Below are 22,623 nucleotides of genomic sequence, written 5' to 3'. Positions count from 1 at the left end.
CGTATCAGGCGATATTCGACGCAATCTTAAATTTTAAAAAAAAATACATAAAACAATTGTTTTAATTTGCCTTTCAATTGTTTATTTTCTGATTAAGATTTTCCTTCATCAAGCGATAGCTTTATACTCGAGGAGATTAATTTTGTCAGCACAAACTAATGACCTCAAAAAAACGTTATGTAGAATTTTGCACGAAAATATAACTTCAGTTTGAAAATTTACTCTTATCGTGCATTAAATATTTCATTGTCATCATGTTGATCGTTAAGATCAGTATCATTTGTATTCCTTTCCCAGGTCCAAATTGCGTTCTTTTGCGAAAAAAATTCCATCTTTGTCGGTATTGACAATATGATTATGTCCCGAGTGCATAACAAAAAACTACACTCTCATATAACTTCCACTCTATCTGCTCCTTTCCTTTGTACACAAAACAGACTGTACACATAACAAGCTTGCAAAAAATTAAGCGTCTTTTTAGTCTTTCCAGAGCTGTTAGTGTCACAGCGAACAGAACACGTAGACTCGTAGACCGCACAATTTACTTCTCTACCAGTGTTAAACCAGTGTTTCTTCCGAGTGTAAAATCTTTTTTTCACTATGGACGCAATTTTCAGCAAATGAACAGGACATTAATTTTGCCCTTTTTTCATATAAAAATTACAATGGAAGCAACCCGGCGCTGTAACCAAGGGGATTAACTGAAAAGAGGAAAATGTGGCGCGACAAACATCCTTTTTCATATCATCCCACATCCGCACGGCATGCAAGGTTTAGGGTTTGAATTTTTGCGATCTATTGTAAAATTCTTTACAAAAAAAATTAACACCCGCCCAAAAAATTGTTGACATAAATTTAAAACAATATGTGAACGTTAGCAAAAAGAAAACCTTAAAACAACCTGTAAAACTAGCGTTTCCATGACAAAATGTATTTTAGGAATTCAGTTCGGCACGGCAGTAGCATGTCATATGAAACATGTCCATGTTAATGCCTGAGGGCACAACAGAGCTCACCTAGGCAAACGGCCGTGGTACAACTTAGCTTCAAAAACCATTAATCTGATCCAAGACCAGAAAGCTTTAGAGAGTGATCACTTAACACATACTCACACAAAACATCTCACTCTGTACGGTACGATTGTGAAATTAAAATGCACTATAACGTGCGCCGGTCTCGCTCATTTTCAAAATGGTGGAAAAACAAACAAGTACGCTTGCTGGATGATTCGGGTTTTTTTCTCTCGCCTCTTTGCCCCTGTTGTGGAAGCTAGCTGAAACATCAGTGTGAACACAACTGTTCACACGGTAACTGCACCGTCGTCATGTGAATCCGATGGAAAGACAGCGTTCAGATGATCCAGGTCACGTGTGTCGACTGCTCTGTGTAAGTCCGACCTGCCCATTAGCGACAGAGTCATGCGCAGTGTCGACCAAATGTTGTCTGACATCGTGGACACTGAGCCCCCTGGTCCAACAGCACCCTGGGTAAAAAAGGCAAAATTACGGCGCGAAAAAGAAGGCATTAATACAGCGATTTCACTGAATCGAGCGGCCAGTCAAAGTGTTGTCAATAATGCCTGAAGTCCAGACGCTTTCCTCTCCCTAAAAAATACTTTGCAGTATCTAAAAGACCATACAACGGGAAATACAGTGTTGTAAGGTGTTGAGGTATTAGTAATTGTTTTTTCCTTCTTCTCCCGCCTCGATTAGTTAGCTAAATGCGGGTGGAAGAATTTTTGTATTAATTTATTTGCTTGTGATATAAAAAAGTTTTGTTGTTGTTGTTGTTGTTGAGGTCTACAGAAACCAGAAAAACGAACAACAAAACATAAAGAGAACAAGATCTGTGCCTGATATGCAAAGTTAACTTGGAACCAAACGACGTAAACCATTGATAGATTTTATCTGCGATTGATTGTGGGATGGCTATAAGGAAATAGAGTGTACCCTTTCTTTTTTTAATAAATTACATTTTTTTGTCTGAAATAGGGTCACGGTTTGGAGAAGCAAATGCCGGATACATCCCCACTAAACATTCCAAGGTGTATCACCCGCAACCCCTGGGGTCAGTTAAGATACCTTAGGTCATCAGTACAGCCATGTTACAAGGGTTCCCTTCCTTCTGTATGGGAGGGGGGGACAGGGATCGCACACGCCTCTCATCAGTGTGGCCCGGGTTCGATTCCCGGCGTTGACGTCATATGTGGGTTGAGTTTGTTGTTGGTTCTCGTCCCTGCTCCGAGAGGTTTTCTCCGAGTTCTCCGGTTTTCCTCCCTCCACAAAAACCAACACTTCCAAATTCTAATTTGACCCGGGACGCACGGACACGTTTGAATTAATTTTCTCAGTGGAGAGCGCTTTGCTGCTACGTGGGTAAACAAATTACATTCACGTTTGTAGTTAATTTTCTGAGAAAACAATGAATTCAATTCGCGATTGGTCCATTTTAGCCCCTAAATTTAGCTGTTCCTACTGCAAACTCCGATTGTTCAAGGATCTATTAAATAAGACTGCTACTTTCACCATAAACCCGCCCCGCTATCCATACGATAAACTTACCTTTCGCTGCATATTTAAGGCCGTTAATAGATGATCCACCGCTTGCTTGTTCGCGTTCAGATTGATACAGCTGATACCCAGATTATACCGACACCGAATGAAGCCTGGGCTGAGATTCAGCGCATGTCTGTACGCATCCACCGCTTCCTCGCTGCGCCCGCCGTTCGCTAGTGTAGCGCCCAGTCTGTTCCAGAGCAGAGCGTCGTTTGGAACTGCATGGAGTGCAGCCTGGAAACAATCCACCGCCTTGTCGTACTCGCCTGACAGGTTAAAAAGGACGCCAAGGCCGACCTGTGGGGGAAGGGGAGGAAGAGCGAATAGTGAGCAAGCGCGGCTTTAAGCACGTCACGTCAAGCGTTACTCGACCCAAAATCACGCAAAGCGAGGAAAGGCTTAGGTTTTCAATAGAATCGCATCTTATAAGGCAATGATACAGCACCATGGCGCTGACTGGTTTGAACGTGTTGGATATGCATCTTTTCGAATCTAAATCATTGGCAAACGCTTTGAAACAATTTTGAAGTCCCGGTCACACAGTACACCATAGCAAGCAACATTGGGTTAAAAGTAAGGTAAAGTGAAGAAAAATTCGTTTCCTAAGAAACAACGAGCTTCCAATCTTCTGTACGATAAGTCCAACGCCCGCACGAATCACTACACCACAAACATCTCCAACACCGGATGCATTTCTAAATTTCACTGTGTGTCCAGCCCAGAAATCGTAGCGCCAAATTGTCGCCATTCCGAGGCAGAATGAGAAGTAAACACGATGTCATTTTGTTTCCTGTGTTGCGCGCAACAGTGCATGGCCTGGTCCGGGTACAGTCGAACCTGTATTAAGCGGCACCGTACTAAGCGGTCACCCTCTATTGAGCGGTCAGTTGTCAAAGTCCGGAAAATTGCTTTCCTTAATTTCTGTGATTATGACCTCTTTCAAGCGGTCACCTGTCACTGTTTACGCGGTCGCGGGCACCCTTTACTAAGTCCCAACGAGCTGTTTCTGTTGTCTTGACCTGTTTTGAACGGTCACTTTGGAAAAGGAAACCACTCAAATAACCTGTCAGGTAAATGAATTTCTATCGACCAACAATACTGATTGTACGAGCTTGGCGTTAATGTTTTATTAGTCCGTTTCTATACCATGTTCTCCTTTGTCATTTTATCGCTGCTGTTTTATAACCAAGGAAGTGATTTTATGGGCGGTTTTATGCATAAAATGTGTTCACTAAGTTATCAAATGTTATACAAAATGTCCTTTATATTGTGTTTGACGTGTTTTCTGTGCAACCTGTATTAAGCGGTCAACCTTTAGCGGTCACTTGGCCATTCCCGAGGATGACCGTTTAATAAAGGTTCGACTGTACTTTGTAAACTGAAATCTGCATCAGTTATTTGAAGAACTTGCCTGCACATTAGAGTCGATATCATTTTCCGGGGCTCGTTGGGCAGCGGAAATATAAAGTTCCCTTATCTCATTGTACATGTCAGATGACATCATAGATGACGTCACAAGCCTCGATCGCGCGCTAGCCTCTGATCCCGCGGGTTCATTCGGGACCAAGTCGCTGTACCTGAAAAAAGACAGAACTGTTACGACGCGATTGGAACTGAAAATAATTCAGAGTGAGTTGCACCATTCTGTACGTACCGAATATTGGCTTTTAACCACGCCTTTAACGAATTACAGGCCTGCAAGAGATATATTAAGAAGATGAAGAAATACGTGTATTACATTACCGTGAATAGAAATGTTCGATTTGCTTTAATGCTTGGTTGAATAAAAAGCTAACTAAACAATATTTAATTTCAGACATCTGAGTCACGGAGGAACTCACTACTCGCAAATTAGGTCTTTGTGTTCGCAGCCCTTTTCATTTTACTTTTAATTATTAATTTCTTTAACAATTTTACTTTGGTTTCTAAGTCCTTTTGGATATTTTCCTGTTTGCGAGCTGCAAACAGCTGCCCTGACTTCAAAGTGAGAAGAAATTGAATTTTAGCTTCTGCAATCAGTGAGTTTGTGAGAAGATTACGAAGAAAAAATCACGTATTACACGAACAGACAGAGCGAAAACCGGCCGATTGACGCTTGTTGTTTCCCAAAGAAAGCGATGATAAATCTCTGAAATAGAGTATCAACGGCAAGGAGACATCATCTTCAACAAGAAAAAGTGATCGGTATTGCGTACCTGTGCCTGCATGGATTCATTGGTGTAGCTAACAGCGAGAGCCATAAGAGTGGTTAGATTGTCCGGTTGTTTTTCAAGGCACCTAAAATGACAAAGTAACTCATTAACCTCAGAAGTCTTCTTGTAGTAGGAAACAGGGGTGCAAAAAACAGCACATCACAAAATGCAGTCAGTTCGCATCAAAGCCAACTTGGAATGTGCAGTGAGAAACAGGGCGAAAAACAGCATATCACGAGATGCAGTCACTTCGCACTAGACCAAAGAGGGATCAAGACAAAGAGTCTGAATGGCTTGGTTGGTCTCATCGGGTAAACTTACTTATTTAAGGCGATTATTGCAGCGATGTCTTGTTCATTTTCCGCTTGACTTGTGCCTAAATACTGCCAGGCCTGAAAACAAGAATACGAGCAATAAAATCTGATAGTAATAAATCAACCAACAACAACTCATCACAGCGTCAGGAACACTGAGGTATCATTTCCTAGCTCAAATATGACTTCTCTTCAAAAAACTGTCTTACACTTGCCTAAATATTAGTTTCTAGAAGTCAGTTGTGCATGAAGACAACATACTCTAGGAATGAAAAGCAAAAACGAGATGAAATTATCTGCCATCATCATCTTCTTCTTACCTCTGCGTGTTCTGGTCTCTGTTTGACCTGGAAAAGAAAATAGAAAGAAAGAAAAGAAAACAAAATAATTAGTCCGACCAATTCTTTGGGTTGTCGAGAGTGGAACGGTCTTGCACAAACCAAAACGACAACAAAGCGAGAGATTGCGTGACGCGACAGAAAAAAGATTACGTGACGAACCAAAAGAGCGTCTGCGAGGGAGGCTATCAGATACCATAAACCTATTGTAGCTGATGTTTTGGTCGGCCGAAAAAGGTTTTTGCACTGGATAGCATTTTTGGCAAATGGAACTTCTTTCACATACCTAGTCACAATACGACGCGTTTGTTTTGTCGAGAAAACGAATCATTTCATAAAAATTTTCCATTCCTTCGGCCACTAATTATAATCACTTTAGCTACATAAAAATTCGAGGGAAATAATAATTGGTCGGTATTTGGTCGGCGACCACAAGGGTGATGGGTAGGGTTGGGGTTGGGGGGGGGGGAGGAGGGAACAGACAGCCGACATCTTAGAGGAGGGGACAACATACCTCTGCTTCAAATAACAAAATCGCACTGATCAAGTCCCCTTCTTTAAGCTTTTTCAGTCCTTCCTCAAATGGATTGGGGTGGTCTATTAAAGGATTATCCTCTTCAAAAGTGTATTCCTGCGGGGAAGAGAAACAAGTATTCTGATGACAAATACACCATCAAAGCTGTCAAAGGGCCACAAAAGAAAGCAGTTGCCAACATCAAAAAAATCACCCAGTGAGTATATAAAATCCCTGGAAATTTTGATTAACGGAAAATAATATTAGACTATTGTTAGACGGTTTATTAACCACATTACAGTCGCTATAACTTAATTAAAGGGTTACATACATGTTTCTAAGATTACATTATAATAAGTACTATTACTTACCGCCGCGATACATCGTTGAATTACAGAAGGACAAGGTAAGTTTAAAGAAAACTCGAGAAGCGAAACAACAACAAAAAATAAAACAATTTTAATACCACCTCAAAATGAACTTAAAATAATGGTTTACCTTGTTTAATGCGGCTTCACTTTCACTATACCATGAGTGGGCATCCTGTCCATCGCGTCTGAAAGAAACAGAAAATCTCTGTAAATTTTATTAGATACCTATGGCGTTCTTAAGTCCCTGTCTACAAAGAAACCGATAATAAAATTGTTACAATGCTACTGTTTGTCTTGAATGGAATTTCGCTTACCTCACTAGTTCATCCCATTCACCTTCAAGATGGTCCCAGTAATCTTCATCGGACTGTAAAAAAAAAAGAGAGAATTTTTGGTTTCTTAACAGAGTTGATAACTAAAGGGAAATTGGCCACCGTAAAGAGATTCAAATGCTGACGTTTCAAGCGTTAGCCCTTGGTCGGAGGGCGAATCCGTAAACGGGCTATAAACACTCGAGACATCGGCACTCGAATCTCTTTACGGTGGCCAATTTAACTTTAGTTATCAACTCTGTTGATAAACCAAACATTTGTTTCTACTCCTCACCGGCGCAGCACCACAGTTTCTTTTGAAATAAACCCCCTTATCCAAATTTGTTTTAATGTTTTAGTCTCCTAGGTACGTTTGACGCTTAAAAAAGATCACATCTCCTTCGTAGTACAAGTACATTTGAAAGATATTATATTTAACCCTTTAATTCCTAATATCAAAGAAAAAATTCTCCTATCTTGTCACCATACTTTTCTTATAAAAGTACTTGGGAGAAGTTATTAAAGTATCAAGACCTTGAGTGATCATATCCTTAATTCTCATGACCTCAACGGCTGAATAAGCATTGATATTACAAGGAGAAATTTGATGCTGATCACTGTTAGGGCTTAAAAGGATTAAGTACCTTTTGTGCATTTGCGGCTGCTGCTGTTAGTTCTTTCACCCATTCATCTGCCTCAGTTGCTTGGAATTTCTCATATTCATCAACCCAGTCCGCGGCTGCCTCGCTCTCTTCTGTTACTTCCTGTCCTGTCTTAGCATCAACGACCTGCGCGGGACAAACAGCTCATTTGACTCTTTGGGCATTTCTGGTCCTCATTGGACATTTTGTCACGTGACCCACACCTGACCACCTTAAGTCGCGTGACATAAATTAACTTCTCGATTACTTGAAAAAGATTCCGCCAAGGAATCGAAAGCTTGTAACACTTTAATTTTTTTTTTTTCGATCCTGAATGCTAATTTTGTTTTCTAAACTTTAAATGACAGGGTCAGAAAACAACTTATTTTCTCAAAGTCATTTGACTGAATGGCACAAAATACAAGCTCAAAAACATACAAAGTTGACTGGAAAGGTTTCTGGGTAACAAGTCCTAGTCGTGTAGTAACAAATGTACCAAAAAGTGTAATGCACGTACAGGGGCCCGTTTCTCGAAAGTCCCGGCAACTTACCGGGCCCGATAAGTGTCTTTGGTGATCAACGTTTCTTAACAGAAGTCAATTTTTGTAAGCTTTGAATACTAAATTTTAAATTCTTATAATTCTGTGAAAACATTGGCCAAGTACCATGTCTGTAATCCCTGTGTAATATACTTATCGGGCCCGGTAAGTTACCGGGACTTTCGAGAAACGGGCCCCAGGTTGTTGTTTTGGTTATTGAGCCTATTGCTTTTTTGACGCCAGTTCTCGTTGCCGTCGCTGTCGTCGTTGCTTCGGGAAGCGTCTCGCATGGGTACTTGCATCCCGTTCGCGCTCTCCCTTTGGGAAGTGTGATATTTTTTCTTGCTTATGTTTCTTTTCTTTGTGTTATGTTTCCCAATAAAGCTGACAAACTAAACCTCCCTAGTAAGAAGACAGAGCAGAAACTTGCTATATCTTTCCGCAACAAATTGCTTCGATAAAAGTTATCCACGCGCTATGTTATACCATGTCGATTTTTAACGGCGATACCTGAAACGTCATCTCTTGAAAAAGTAATTGTTTCCCGTGTTTTCTTAACCTCGTTCCGACGGTCTATCATCTGGGAACGAGGTTGGTGTTTCCTTGGTGATAAAAACAAGGCTACAGGCGATTGTTTCCAGTGCTGTCACGTGTTCTCCTTATTTACTAGCAGTGTGTCTACACTGCCTTAATCTAAATGTGGATGACAGGTTTTCCATTTCGTAACAGTAAACTGCAAAACACCCCCATGCAAAATTTACCGTTTTTCTATAGAGTTTTTTCATTGTATTACATGACGTCTTATCACAAATTATTGTTTAAAATCACCAAATTAGTTTTAGAGAAAGCAGTTTCTTCTCCAATTACATAGTATAAGGCTTCCCAAGAACCAATGAGATTAAAGGAGAAGTATCATGGGGTTTTTATATCTTTTGTTAAAAATGATGAAATAAGACCTTCAATCAGCTGCCAAATAATTCTAGAATGACGAGAGGAAAGAAATCAACTCAATTCTTGAAAGGAAAAACTCGTGATCTGTTTTAGTGCATTTTGGAAAAAAATATGCGAGAACCTGAAAAACATTAGCCTAACATTTTTCAAGTTTCAATCCATACTGGCTTATTCTGTCTCTGGCCAGAGGCACTAATCGACAGTTTTATTGCACTGGGGTGATAATTTATAACAAACTTGACAATTATTTCGTTGTTTCTGCTGGCAGACAAACATTTTTTTGGGTTTTGAAATGATAGCAAATTTGCATGATACTTCCCCTTTAACAAATATGGTTACTAGGTATGATGAACAGGACACCAAGTGAAACTTCAGTTAAGAGGGCTGAATCATTAATAGGTAACTGATTAGTCAAAGTTTCCAAAATACTACAAATTTGGTTTGTTTACTTAATGCAATCTCTACCTTTACGAGATAGGTATCTTTACGGCCAGATCAGCTTCAAACAGAAAAAATATATAAGAGATTGACATGCCTGGTTGTTTTCAATCGTGTATTCACCATCTCTAAGTTTCTTTACAAACTTCATAAACTGGAAAAAATACAAAACGGGAAATCAGGCAAGTTCTCTACAGGGGGAGTAGTATGGCTCTTATTCACAATAATTATACTTAAGAAATCAGTCAATCGCTCTAAACAATAATAACCTTCGAGTTCGCAAATTTTGGGTCAGTTGCATTTTCAATCAGCTCTCCGGCAGTCTTGGAAAGTTCTGCGTCTTCATTTTCAAGCTTGTAGTCATTCGCCCTAATAGAAAACAAAAATATGTTTATACAATCGATTAACATTTCAATATCGACTTACTTGAACAATTATCATTGCCCAACAAATTCATCTTTTCAAAAGATAAATTACAGCTAAATTCACTCCTCCCAATAACTATCACATCCTGGTACAGTTGAAACAAGATAGTCAATCTCACACGTATTGGTTCGTTTACAATCTTTCTATTTAAGCAATTTATGAAGAGGCTGCATAATTAAACAGTATTTCATCAATTACTACTAAAAGATATTATTACTAACCATGTCGCATCATCCAAGGCCTCATGACCCACGTCGCTGTTGGCAAAAATAAATAATTAATCGTGAGTATATGTCAATATCTAACTAAACGATCTGAAACAATTCATTTTCAAGGTTTGTGGCAATGAAGTGAACTTTCTGCAAGTTCACATAAATGCAAAAACATGAAGCTCTGAATTTTCTTTACACAAGTACATGTATTTAAAAGATAACAATATTGTTTCCCAAGTACTTCCAATTTTTCAGTTAATGCGTCTTTTTCAGAAAGATCTCCAAAGCAATCATCAAGATTTCATTCAAATTGCGGACATTACTGGTCATGTGTGACATAGACTAACAGTGAATACTAACATTTAGCTACATTTTGGTTGTGTCCATGATTGTATTACTGGTGTTCTCAAGTAACACCACGTTGTTGTTGTTGCCAGTGATGATGATGATGATGATGGTGGTGGAGGTGATATGATATATGATAATCTTTATTTATCCACAGTACAAAATTCGTAAGCTTTAAAAATGCCTAATACTAATATAATAACAATATTTAAATAAAAAAGCTGCTTTTCACGAATGCCGTGCCTTACATTTCTTTGAGTAATCGTTTAAATTGCCCAAGGGACTCTGCTTCCCTTAAGTTACAAGGAAGACTGTTCCAGAGAATGACGCCACTATAACTGAAGCTGTTTTTGTAACAGTTTGTGCGCGGTAATGGAACGTTGAGTCTATTTTCAGAGTCCCTTAGGTTATATGCGACTTCTCGCCTTTCAAATGTAGAACTAAGATAGTTTGGAGCCAACCCGTGCAGAGACCTGTAAAACATCGTAGCTCTTTGAAATTGTTGCTGGCAAGCTAGGTTTTTCCACCCTAGAAGTTTGAAAAGGTGACCAGCATCTACGTCATAGCTTGAGTAGGTCAAAACACGGGCTGCTCTGTTTTGTAGCTTTTGAACCTTATTCCGTAAGGTTATCCCACAGTTTCCCCTAAGAATGTTGCAATAATCAAAGTGTGGCTGTATTAAAGCTTGATATATTAGTTGTAAGGTCGCCTGAGGGACAAGGTGCCTTATTCGTTGTATGGCCCCAATACCAGAAGCGACTTTCTTTGTTACTTTCTCGATATGGCCACTCCAATCAAGTCTGTCATCGATGGTCACTCCAAGTGATTTTGCAGTGGTGGTGGTGGTGATGATGATGATGATGATGATGATGACAGTGATGATGATGATGATGATGATGATGATGATGATGACGATGATGATGATGATGATGATGATGATGATGATGATGATGACAGTGATGATGATGATGATGATGATGATGATGACGATGATGATGATGATGATGATGATGATGACAGTGATGATGATGATGATGATGATGATGATGACGATGATGATGATGATGATGATGATGATGACGATGATGATGATGATGCAGTTATTTTTTATATACCAAGTGGGGGAAATAGTAGGTGAGTGGTATCTCGAATGACAGTGATGTTGCATGGCCTGCTGAGTCTGCTCTTTACACTTACCTTACATGTTCTAAATACTCATCAGCCCACTTTGTTGGGACGTTCTGAAAACCTATGAATGATAATAACAGCTGCGTCAATTTACATAAACACAAAATAAAGATTAAAGTTCTTATAACTTAGGCATTTCTCATTAGTTTCACTAATTAGGTGAACTTGAGTCTCTTAAGACTTGGTTTATCTGACAGCCAAAGCGATCTTTTCTTTAACTTAATTACTTTATGAGTTTTGAAGTGATGAGCTCAAGCAAGGAAAGGTGAAGAGAGAGTCAAGTCACATCACCTCGTGTGACTCAAATTTTGCTAATTCTCCACTTGTAAAGTCATTTTCCTGACTTGTTTGGTGAAACACAAGTTTAACAAAAACATAACTTTTGTTTGGCAAAGGTCAGGGAACAGGGATAGCACAGTGGGGAGAGCACTCGCCTCCCGCCAATGTGGCCCGGGTAAAAAATCCCGCACTTGGTGTCGTATGTGGGTTACATGACTTGTAAGTTTGCATTTGGTCCCTGTCCTTGCTCAAAGAGGTTTTTCCGTGTACTCGGGTTTTCCCCTCTCCTCAAAAAACCCACATTTCCAAATCCTAATTCGATGAGGAGAGTGTCATCAATTAGTGCTCTGCGCAAAATACTTGACACTTAAATAAAGTTATTTATTTATTCATTTCTATTTCCAAGAATTACTTTATTCTATTAGTGCATTCAATTACCAACAAAGTTGTTTTATAGAACCGCAACCTGAATCTAAATCGTGCGACCATTTTACGAAAGAGTTAGTTTCTTATTGATGGTGGCAGCAGTCACCGTTAAAAATATAGGCACACCCCAACATTTACAGACTTCGTGATCACATGGGTACATTAAAACAACCAAAAATATCAAGGAACTTCAAGGAACAAAACGCTAATAATTTGAATCTTAATAAAGCTTTCTTCATAGCATTGATTTTAAGCACTTTCACCCAAACAACTTTTTGCCAAGCAATCCTTTGCATGATCATAATTTAAATCTCTGTTATTAATAGGTTCATGCTGCGGGACTGTGGAAGAAAAAATGAAGTATCTGATCCAAACAAACATAAAAATTTATTTAATAATGAACATGTTAACTAGCCATCTCTACAGAAACTTATAATAATGAGAAGTCCTGTTGTGTCATACCTGCTATTGGTTGCAATCTTGCCTCATGCTCAAATTCTTTTGACCACTCTGAAACAAAAAATAATGACCCTCAAAGGGGCTAGTCTACAACATTATCCCTAAAAAAACACGTAATAATAGTACAGAAAAAAGGTCTTGCCAATTAGTTGCAACTCCTTAATTTTTGTTTATCATTAATTTTACTCGTGATTTCTTTACCTCTCCTAAATTCTATTTGTTCTGTCTTTGATTGTAATAACTGTCAGTAACAATATTAATTTTATCCTTAAACAGTTGTAAGTCTATCCCGCCTAGATTAGCTCTCGCCACCTGTAGGCCAGTCTCTCTTTTTTGCTAAAGTTTTGAATTTTTGAATAAACTTGAAACTTGAAACTTGAAAAAAGGAACTTTCAATTGCCAATATTTCAACATACTTGGTCAACAACATCTGTAATCCACAGCCTAACCTTTATAACTCAGTCCCTCTATGGCCAATGGGAAAATAATTTAACAGCCAGTCAATAGATCAAAAAACACAAAATCTGTTACTGTCTGGTACTTCTGATACCTCCAGATTAAGTTATCCAATGCTTACCTTCAGCTCTTTGGACCTCCGCTGACATGTATTCGGCTGCCCACTCACTTGACGCAAGATCAGCAATACCAGGAGCTAAAATAAGTATGGAGGCCAAGAAATTAATTAAATTAACTTTGCCAAAGACATCTACACTGTAGAATAAAGCTGTGGGCTAATAATATTATTATAAGCTTCAATAGTGATCACCACACAATTTCTCTTTTCTGCTAATACATGGACAAACATACAGACCATAAGAAATATAAGGAAATATCATAAATGTTAAATCATCTTCAGTTCATGTTTCAACCATAATGTTATTTCTCCAAACTAGTACTTTACAAATTATATGGAGACTAGTGATGAGAATTTAAAGGTGGACGTCAGGATTTGTGATGAGAGATTGATGGCTCAAGCCCTGACCTCATACCACTATGCTGTGCCCTTATTTACTAATAATATCAGAACAGAGGAATATTCTGCTCCAGTCGCCTAAACTAACAGTTTTAAGGTAGTCTTTAGTTGGTTTCTTAAAGGACGATTTACACGGTACGACTTTGTTGCAAGTGACAAGCTTACAACAGGCCTACAACACGAATTGTTTCGTGTAAATCAAACCTACAACTCGCTTACGACTGTCGTGTACGTCACAAAAAATGTCGTAGGATTTTAAAACATGTTTTAAAATCCTACGACAATCGTGGGTATAGGCAATGTTGAATGAAGAGAGTTGTGTGCAACTTTTTGCACGACGCGAGCAGCGTGTGCTCTAGAAATCGCATGCGACGGTGGTAAGCAAAAGTTGTACCGTCTAAATCGGCCTTAAGACAGGTTTCTCATCAGACTGCTGCTACCCTTCCCTCTCCCCCTTGTATGGCATAAGTCCACAACAACGTTACACCCGGGTGAATATTACTTTTCTTCAAACTTGTTTATTATGGTCAAGGATAAAGATCACTTTCTTAACCAGTCCATTGTTTTTCTTTATGCCATTAAAGGCCACTTTGCTAAGCATGGCCCAAACAGCTTATATACAAGGTATAACCTTAGTTTAGACTATGGGCACTGGCAACCATTTTAGGGTAGTACATGTACAAGTGACATGCTGCTTGTTGCTTTCTGTGACCAAAAAATGCAGAAGCCGATCAGTGTTTACCTGCAAACTTGAGAATGTGTTTTACCCAAGACGTACCTCTTACAGGAGTATGATGAACATTCCTGTGCTCAATTTCTTGCATTTCATGTAGCAAATCACCCATACGAAACGACTGCGGAGGGGCATGTGTTCTTGGATCTTGGAGAAACTCCGACACCAACTAAAAAAATAATAAAATGAAAGGGACAAGTAATTAAAATTATTAATAGCAATTAAAATAAATTACAAGATATGACTTGTAAAACTAGCTGTTGGTAAATACATGTACCTGATCTTGATGAGTCTCATGGAAGGCTCTTTCACCCTACAAAAAAAATACATCTACCTGTGTTAATTTTAATTTTATATCTTGGCAGGAATAATCTTTACACTTGCAGATAAAAAGTTAGAATGATGCGTATTTCCACATTAGTTTTATGATTTTTTCTAACATCTTACCAATTCCCTGTGAGGTCCAAATCTGTCATGCACAAGACCCTCCTGTAAACAAAAAATAGAAAATTTAAAACATAACTTGCAAAATAGATGTCATGTTAGAAAATAATTACTGTTCTGGCTCTCTCTCCCGCCCCCCCTCCTTTTCTTTTTGTTGTTATTGTAGAAGCTAGTTTATGCTTCCTTTTTTAACAAAATGAGGACAAAACATTGTTTCATGTCATTGCATGAAAGAAAAAATTATTATTAAGCAACAAGTAAAATGTAAGATAGTTATACTCTCAGCCCTTTAGTTACTAAAGGGCTTTTAACAATTAATGGAAAATTCAATATCATCAAATACCCAGCTATCAACAGTTTAAACTTCAAACTTGTCATACTGTATGTACACTGCCTACCTGTTGAAATGACTGATCTTGTGTAAAGTGTGTCACCAGCTTCATCAGAGGATTTGCACTCCCACACTCACCCTCCACCAAATCACGCATCGCCATTTTCTGGTGAACACATGAGGGGAATGATTTTAATGAGATAGTAGCTCTACCAACCTTTCAGGAACTCCCCCCCCCCCCTTCCTAAGCTCATCTACAGGTGATGAGTTTAATTTACAGCGAACCTTGTCCATTATTTGCCTGGGACTGTCCTACAAGGATGCCATCGGACTGCTGAACATTGTACCAATAACAGACTTTATCACTGCGATATTACCCTGAACACCGTCTGCTACTACTGTTCTGTGGGCCCTCCGGTTATACACTGATTGAAGCACAACAGGCGCTTTGTTATTACTACACATAAGACAAACCATCTTAAGAATAGCTTCATTATAATATCCTGTATCGATAATGCATATTTATAATTTGTAAATTTTAAGTATATTTCGATCCATTGTACATTTTTAATTAATTATTCATTTTGTATTTTAGACTCTTATCTATTCTGATACTTGCATATCTAGTTTTTGTATCTATGTAAATACGCATTTCAGCTTTTGGGCTGCCAAGTATTTTATCAACAAACTATCTATCTAGTGTATTTACAATTAATGTTTTTCTTCAGGTGACAGACAGACTTAACAATCATGTTATCATGAAATCAAAACTACTAAGCAGTTCCAGCTTTTCCAAGAGTATCAGAGAATGGGTTGTACAAATTAAAAACCTCTTAAATCCTTGTGTGCCTCATACACAAACCCAAGGATTAATCCAATGACACTTTTTGTTTTGGATTGAGTTTCATCTTAAAGTTGGTAATTTCTGCATAATTAAAAGAGCAGATTTTTGACAAAAATACTGAAATCAACATTGAAAGAATCAACTCCAAATTTTATTCATGATGACATAGCCTGTGTAGCTGGCAGTTTTTTTTGTGGTTTGGTGGCCCATGGCACAGCTGCAAAAACAATCAGCAAAGCTGCAAGAAGAATGGTGGCAAAGGTTTTTCTCTCTCTCATCCCCATTCTTGCGACTCATTTTCATGGCTCTACCATGGGCCACCAAACTTCCAACTAGGCAGGCTTATGATAGCAATGCTTCATCTGGCCTAATGCTCAGTAGTGAGAAGCAATTTATGTACATATAAGTAAATTCATTTTCTGATTGGCTAGCAGTAATGCATCAGTCAATTCCAGCAGTGTCCATCCCATCCCCACCCCCAGGACAACATTATCCACCTCAGGAATTTGGCTTTATCCTTAACCCCCCTCACCCCCCCCCCCCCCCCCTTTCCCCAGGCATATGACGGCCTTGTGATTTTCACCTTACAATACTGTTGTCTCATTTCAATGATAAGTTGATTAGCAAAGACAATAAAGTTTTGACTAGCTATGTCTGGGGAAGACATAAAAGGTCATATAGGCTCTTATTACAAAATGACTCACAAATTTGGTGCACTAGATGTGGTTCTGAGTTTCTAGGTTCATGGCAGTCATTGTAATTTTATTATTTATTATAAATTCCTTGAACTTTTGTGCAAAGTACTATTTAACAGCAATGGAAATAATGCTAAATAAAATTATCATTGTTATTAATATAGACAGAATATTCATGTAAAGGCAGTACGTGATTTTGCAAACCATTCTCCTGTGAAATTATGATTCAGTATTACTCCAAACATAGCATGAAATATCTCTCTGTGCATGCAATTATCTGACTTCAATTGATCGCTTTCCATGCAAGACAAATAAGCGATGATTTCTCAAAATCATGGCTTGAGATCACAATCTTGACGTCACAATGTAAAATATATTGAACTTGGCAATAACTTTAATACTCACGTATTAACCCGGCGGTCTTTAAACTGAAGCAATCTACCGGCGTCAAAAAATCATTGAGAGATCGTCAAGCTGAACACTCCTTGGTCAAAATCAAGTATTCATCACCATATATCAAGAACTCTATGTACAGTGAAAAAACAGCTAAGCTAGTTGAACTTGAAGCATTCGAAAATGAAGCAGCATTCAACATGGTCAGCGGTTCCTTTCAAGGACGAATGGGTTTCATGTAAACTCAACAAAAGTTCTTGCGCAACCGGTTGCTACGGGAAATTACAACAGACTTTGGCGACTGACGAAAACGTTTGCAAGGAGAGATTGGTTGTTAAAAAAATGCCTACAAAAGCCACAAAAAGGCCGAAATATTACACACCAAATGAAGTCAGCATCCACAATACTTTGAAAGATTTATGGGTGTCGTTTTTAGGCAAAGTATACGACCTAACGCCGCTTTGTGAAAAAAATGCAGGTAAGGTAATTGAAGCTTCAAACAGCCGTAAGATATTTTAGACTTAGCTTCGCACTTTGCACCTTGAAGGAGACAGTTCAAAAGGTTTCTTCACTCTTCTGATCTATAAAATACATGCAGCTATGCTAATTGAGTACGTTTAGGTTTCATGCTTGTGAGCTATGGGTATAAAATGGTAAAGACAGTTTCGTCTGATATCAAGCTTATATTGCAAAGATTTGCGTAACTCGACACAGCTGTTTGTGAATAATAATAAGCTTATCATTTAGGGCTAAATAAAATAGTTGACGACACTTTCATACGGCTATTTTCATTGACAAATCAGATTGGAGGAAATGACCAATTTTATCAGATGATTTCTCCTAAGACAAACATCTTGAGTATGAGATTAGTTCAAAATTGTACATTCTTTTTGAAAGGATGTTGGCTCCTTTTGTTACTGTACATATGTTCTGCACATTTTGAAATGGTCTGAGAAACTTGGCAGTGGGGGAGGGGGGGGGTGTTCAGGTAGATCAGTAATGGGGATGTGTGAAAGAACCAGGTTGTATGTTAGACTAAAAAAGCCCTATTATGGGCTAAAACTGGGCCCATAAAAATCTAATGGCCACGAACATATTAAACCCAAAATGTCCATTCTTCTCTTCTTGAAAAAGGACAGTGTCAAAATCTTATCATCCAAAATGGTCCCCAGTTACAGTACAGTCGACCCCTGATTAAACTCGAACCTTTAATGGAAATTGAAAATTAGGTTTGAGTTAAAGAGAGTTGAGAGCAAATGACCGGAAATTATAAGGAAAAAATGTTGTTTACTGCTGCGCTGCTATCTATTTATGCAAATAATGTAAATTTTATTCAAATTTTTTATTATATGTGTGACATGTGTTAATTCATATTTATTTATCCTTCACGGGCATATAATGAACTCAGAATATGACCAGCTCCCAGTTGGCTTGATAGCTCAGTTGGTAGAGCACTGCACCGGCATCGCAGAGGTCATGGGTTCAAATCCCGTTTAAGCCTGAAAATTTTTTTCAGGTTTTTTCGCAACAGCCTGGTTGTGTATATAACTGCGAGAACATCTTCTATTTAAATTTTTTATTGTAGAAAAGTCGAGTAAAATGGAACAATATTTCTAAATAATATTACAACTCAGGACAAAACTTAAGCTTAACTTAAAAAAAAAAAAAAAAGCAAAGCAGCAGGAGAAGACTATCAAAGCTTGATGAAGAGGCCTTGAGTCACCAAGGGTAAAAATCCAGTTAATGTTTTACGGAAATCTGGGGAAATTGATTTTGGTTCGAGTTAGCAAGGGTTCAAGTTATTGGAAGTCACCTGTACTACCATTGATAAATATTATAGTCTGAAATTTGTCCATCTCGTCCCACTAACCCAGAGGGGGTGAAACCCAAAACCCAGTGAAGGTCTTTGTACCTCCTCCAGGCTATCACTGATGTTCCTAATAGTACCCCCTCCCCCCTCTCCTAAAGTGCCCTAGAGGTTGATTTGGCCTAAGTGTTAAGGTAAAGCTCCAAAATCTTATAGTTGTAGATGTAACTGTTACTTGACCCTGAGGAATTGTTTTTAATGTTTTCTGGTGTTTTCACCATTTTAGGTGATGTCCTTTTAAAGCCTGTTATTGAAGCTGCAGGAAAGGACATTTCACACTGGTTTGACAAGAAAACAAAAGATGTATGTGGATGCTCCAGTTACCTTATTTTCTCATTACCCAAGCCAGTATATTAATAAGTAGACATACTGAATAATTTCTCAATGTGTCCAATGACACACTAGGACTACAAATAACAATGTATGATCTGAATTCCTAGGGGGATGGTGGTTTTAAAAGCCAAAATTTTAGGAGCAAAGTAATTGAAGCTAAACTGGAATTTCCTGGGGGGAGGAGGAGTGAAAAACAAAAAACCTTCTGTGTGTGGTGAGGGGGGGGGGGGGGGTATGGATATTTTCTGGAACTGCGCATTATAGGAAAGTCATCCAATTAATTTCTGTGTACTGATGTGCAGACATCCATCAGCACAGATTACCGTACGCTGTTCTAGAAAAAATCCACATGCTTCCCACAGGAGGTTTTTCATTTGAACCTGATCTCCATCCCCTGAAAAATGATTTCAATAAATTACACTCTTCATACTTTTCCTTAACAAAATTTTTAACTTCTGGCACCCATCTCTCCCTTGCAGTTTCCAATGGCATTCAAAAGGAGTTGATGTTTTCTGCACATGCTGTTACTCTTGTTGAGTTTCACAAATAATCACAGCTGTTTCATTTTTGTCTTCTTACAGATCCGAACTCACATTGACCCTGTGACCAAGTGCAAGTTCTACTACACTCCAAGAGGACGCTTCATACACACTCCTCCAAGATGTCCCAGAACAGACTGGGCCAATGATTTTGGGCGGCCATGGTGGAAAGATGAATCATACTGCATTGGAGTGCTTTCAGCTGTTACAAGGAAAATCAGAATCATAAACACACTGACTTCCCAAGAGCAAACTATTGAGGTACATGTAATATAGGATCTATATAAATATCCCGGTGAAGGGGGCAAGTAAATATCTGTGAAAAATACTTTTGTGGTCCCAAGCCATTTAAGAAAATGTAATTATGTTCTGCATGTCATGAGCAGAGACACACAAAAAGGTAGGCAAAGCCTTCACAAAGAGCATAGCACCCCCACAAGTCTCTGACAGGATATATTATCCCAGTTTGCATAGCAGAGTGAAGAAGCTTAAGGAGTATAATACTCCTTAAGCTAGCTTCTTCACTCTGCTATGCAAACTGGGATAGTGTACTAGTCCATCACAGGTTCCCCTACCCCCCCCCCTGTATTTTGTTACATTCTCCTGCATGCCCAGGCACCTATATAATATACTCTTGATGGAGAGAGGCAATCTAAGGAAATCTTATTAGTGTCCAGATGCCTTAAAATACAGCACAATGACCCAGAACATTCAATGATCCTGATCTCCAGGTATTGTCAACCAGACCACTTGATCAGAAGTCCAGCGCACAAACCATTAGGTCACCGCACCTCCCACAATCAAACTCATGACCTTCTGTATACCTTCTGTGATGCTAAAACCATTTTGAGACTGGGGGAGACTCAATCAATTTAACTAGGGGTATAGAATGGTAAAATCCGAGACCCGCCGAGACCTTCGTTAAAATCCGACACCGAGACTTAACTACTTTTTCTAAATCCGAGCCCGAGACGTCGTGATGCATCACGTGTTTTTTACTAATACTGCCAAAAAGCATAGTACGGCAATTTACGAGCAGAATTTATCCAAGCTTACATGTTTCACAGAGGCAGCAGAAGCGATTGCGATGTTGAGCCGTTTTTCAAGATTATTGTTAATTGTTGTCAGTTTAGGACGGTTTATTCAGACTCCGAGATTCAAATTTCAAAATGCGAGATTCCGAGACCCGCTTTATTTTTTCGAGCTCGAGATTCCGAGACTCCAGTTTGAGACGCCGAGATTTCGAGACCCGCCTAAAATTTGCCGAGACCCATTATTTTTCAAGGACCATTCTATACCCCTTTAACTGCTACTATCAGAAATACGTTCGCTCTTTCTACAAATTATTATTAACATGTTTTCCTCTGACAGGTTTGTTCTGAGGAGATATTGAGTGAGATCCAAGATCGATACCTGAAGTACAACGCCCATGCAGCCAGCTACACGTGGAAATACAACGGAAGGAACCTGGACATGGACAAGACACTGGAGGAGAATGGAGTCCTAGACGAGAGTGAAGAGTTTTATAAACTAAGCATGAATGACGAACACTTCCTACCTGCCATACATTTGTATTTTAATGATGACCTTACCGAGGCATAAGCAAATTATAATAATTAAGTTTTTGCTTTTGATAATCTAGGTGGTAGCTGTGTGCACAAGTTCCTTGTGTATTTAGCATCAGAATTAAGACCATCCAACAAGCATTGAAGTTTAAATTTTTCAACTTTCTCTGCAGTGGTGTAGCGCAGTTAAGTAAACTATGTAACACTGTAAATAGATTATTTATAACTTGTCTTACTGTAAAAAAAAGTGTAAATAAGACATGTTAAAGAGTGTACAGTGTTTTTGGTTTTTTTTTTCTTTTGTTTTTTCCTCTTTTTTTTGTGTTGAAGCTGGGATGCAACATCTCTATGGTACATTATTAAACAAAAAAAGAATTATGTACAGTTAATTTTGTAGCAAAATGGTTTCACAAGTAAAGATAAAATGCCGGCTTCAAGACACACTTTGTCAGTGATTCTTTTCTTCTCCGTGAACCCACGACCTCCATATTTGATCATCTGTTGCTCTACTGACTGAGCTACAAGGCCAAAGGGGAGCAAGTCATGGGTGAAATTATGTGAATGTGAAGGGTGCAAAATGAATGTTGTGTCGGGATTTTTTCTTTTCCTTGAGCTTAGTCTCTCCCTTTTCCTTTATAGGGCTAAATAGCCTAATGCTAACTGGGAAATTCATCATTTGTGTCTTAAGTGCATTAGCGGCACAACACTCATTTGTGCCCTTCTTAATTATAAGTCACCTTCAAAGGTTTGCAATTACTAAAAGTTGCAAATTACCTCATACAGCCGACTCCCGATAACTTGAACCCTCGCTAACTCGAACCAATTTTCCTTTCCTTTCAGGTCATTTTCTATATAATTTTACCCTCGATAACTCGAACTCCCGATAACTCGAACCTTTTTCAATTTCCCTTGAAGGTTCGAGTTATCGGGAGTCGACTGTACATACCAACTTTAATTTACCTGCATAAGATTGGTGATGAGCATCATTTCTCTCCTTACAATATCACTACTTCATCAAACAAGTATGTAAGTCTAACATGCGAGACCAGACGTCTTTAATCCAGCTTTTGATTCACCCACCGCTCTTTTCGCAGCAGGTGAAACAAAAGCCGGAAAGGGCGTCTACTCTCACATGCTAATTTAGGTCATGTCAACATAGGAAACGATCAACAAAGATAAAAATAAATGTCTTGATTTTCAAACAAATTTCCCAAATTAGTATCATAAGAAATTTTGATATGCGTGTTGATCCTGGGACTTGTTCACAAATGTTGTCTGAGATCGTCTCTACTCTTCTCAACACCTCTGTCCGCGCTGAAAATGTTTGTTAAATGCATTCTAATTTCCATGCAAGAGAGGATTGAGAAGTAAATCATCCTCATCAAACTTCGATTTCATGATAGCGTG

The 22,623-nt window shown here is 38.7% G+C and overlaps 2 protein-coding genes across 3 annotated transcripts; one reads left to right on the top strand and one right to left on the bottom strand.

Moving 5' to 3' along the window:
* Positions 1 to 56: 56 nt before the first annotated feature.
* On the bottom strand, positions 57 to 17,097 carry LOC146473942 (peroxisomal targeting signal 1 receptor-like). 2 transcript variants are annotated; one of them, XM_085117983.1, is made up of 22 exons: positions 16,925 to 17,097; positions 15,048 to 15,146; positions 14,653 to 14,694; positions 14,483 to 14,518; positions 14,251 to 14,374; positions 13,077 to 13,151; positions 12,503 to 12,550; positions 11,345 to 11,396; positions 9,812 to 9,847; positions 9,434 to 9,533; positions 9,262 to 9,318; positions 7,240 to 7,383; positions 6,599 to 6,651; positions 6,412 to 6,469; positions 5,914 to 6,030; positions 5,382 to 5,408; positions 5,069 to 5,139; positions 4,751 to 4,832; positions 4,210 to 4,250; positions 3,967 to 4,132; positions 2,562 to 2,852; positions 57 to 1,483 (listed from the first exon to the last, which is right to left on the bottom strand). In XM_085117983.1, the coding sequence occupies exons 2-22, from the start codon at positions 15,141 to 15,143 to the stop codon at positions 1,301 to 1,303; spliced, it is 1,899 nt and encodes a 632-aa protein (XP_084974109.1). In that variant the 5' UTR covers positions 15,144 to 15,146; positions 16,925 to 17,097; the 3' UTR covers positions 57 to 1,300. The 2 variants fall into 2 exon arrangements, with proteins under 2 accessions (XP_084974109.1, XP_084974110.1); XM_085117984.1 differs by lacking the exon at positions 9,262 to 9,318 and having other exon boundaries at positions 16,925 to 17,096.
* Positions 17,098 to 17,180: 83 nt separating this feature from the next.
* On the top strand, positions 17,181 to 21,572 carry LOC146473941 (cytochrome b5 domain-containing protein 1-like). The gene is made up of 4 exons (XM_085117985.1): positions 17,181 to 17,390; positions 19,006 to 19,082; positions 19,694 to 19,912; positions 21,023 to 21,572. The coding sequence occupies exons 1-4, from the start codon at positions 17,255 to 17,257 to the stop codon at positions 21,251 to 21,253; spliced, it is 663 nt and encodes a 220-aa protein (XP_084974111.1). The 5' UTR covers positions 17,181 to 17,254; the 3' UTR covers positions 21,254 to 21,572.
* The last annotated feature ends 1,051 nt before the right edge of the window (positions 21,573 to 22,623 follow it).

This window comes from Pavona decussata, unplaced genomic scaffold (genome assembly GCF_977016875.1).
Source record: "Pavona decussata unplaced genomic scaffold, jaPavDecu1.1 SCAFFOLD_92, whole genome shotgun sequence".
NCBI lineage: Eukaryota > Metazoa > Cnidaria > Anthozoa > Scleractinia > Agariciidae > Pavona > Pavona decussata.
The sequence above is the reverse complement of the archived record's forward strand: the minus strand, read 5'-3'. Positions and strand labels throughout refer to the sequence as shown.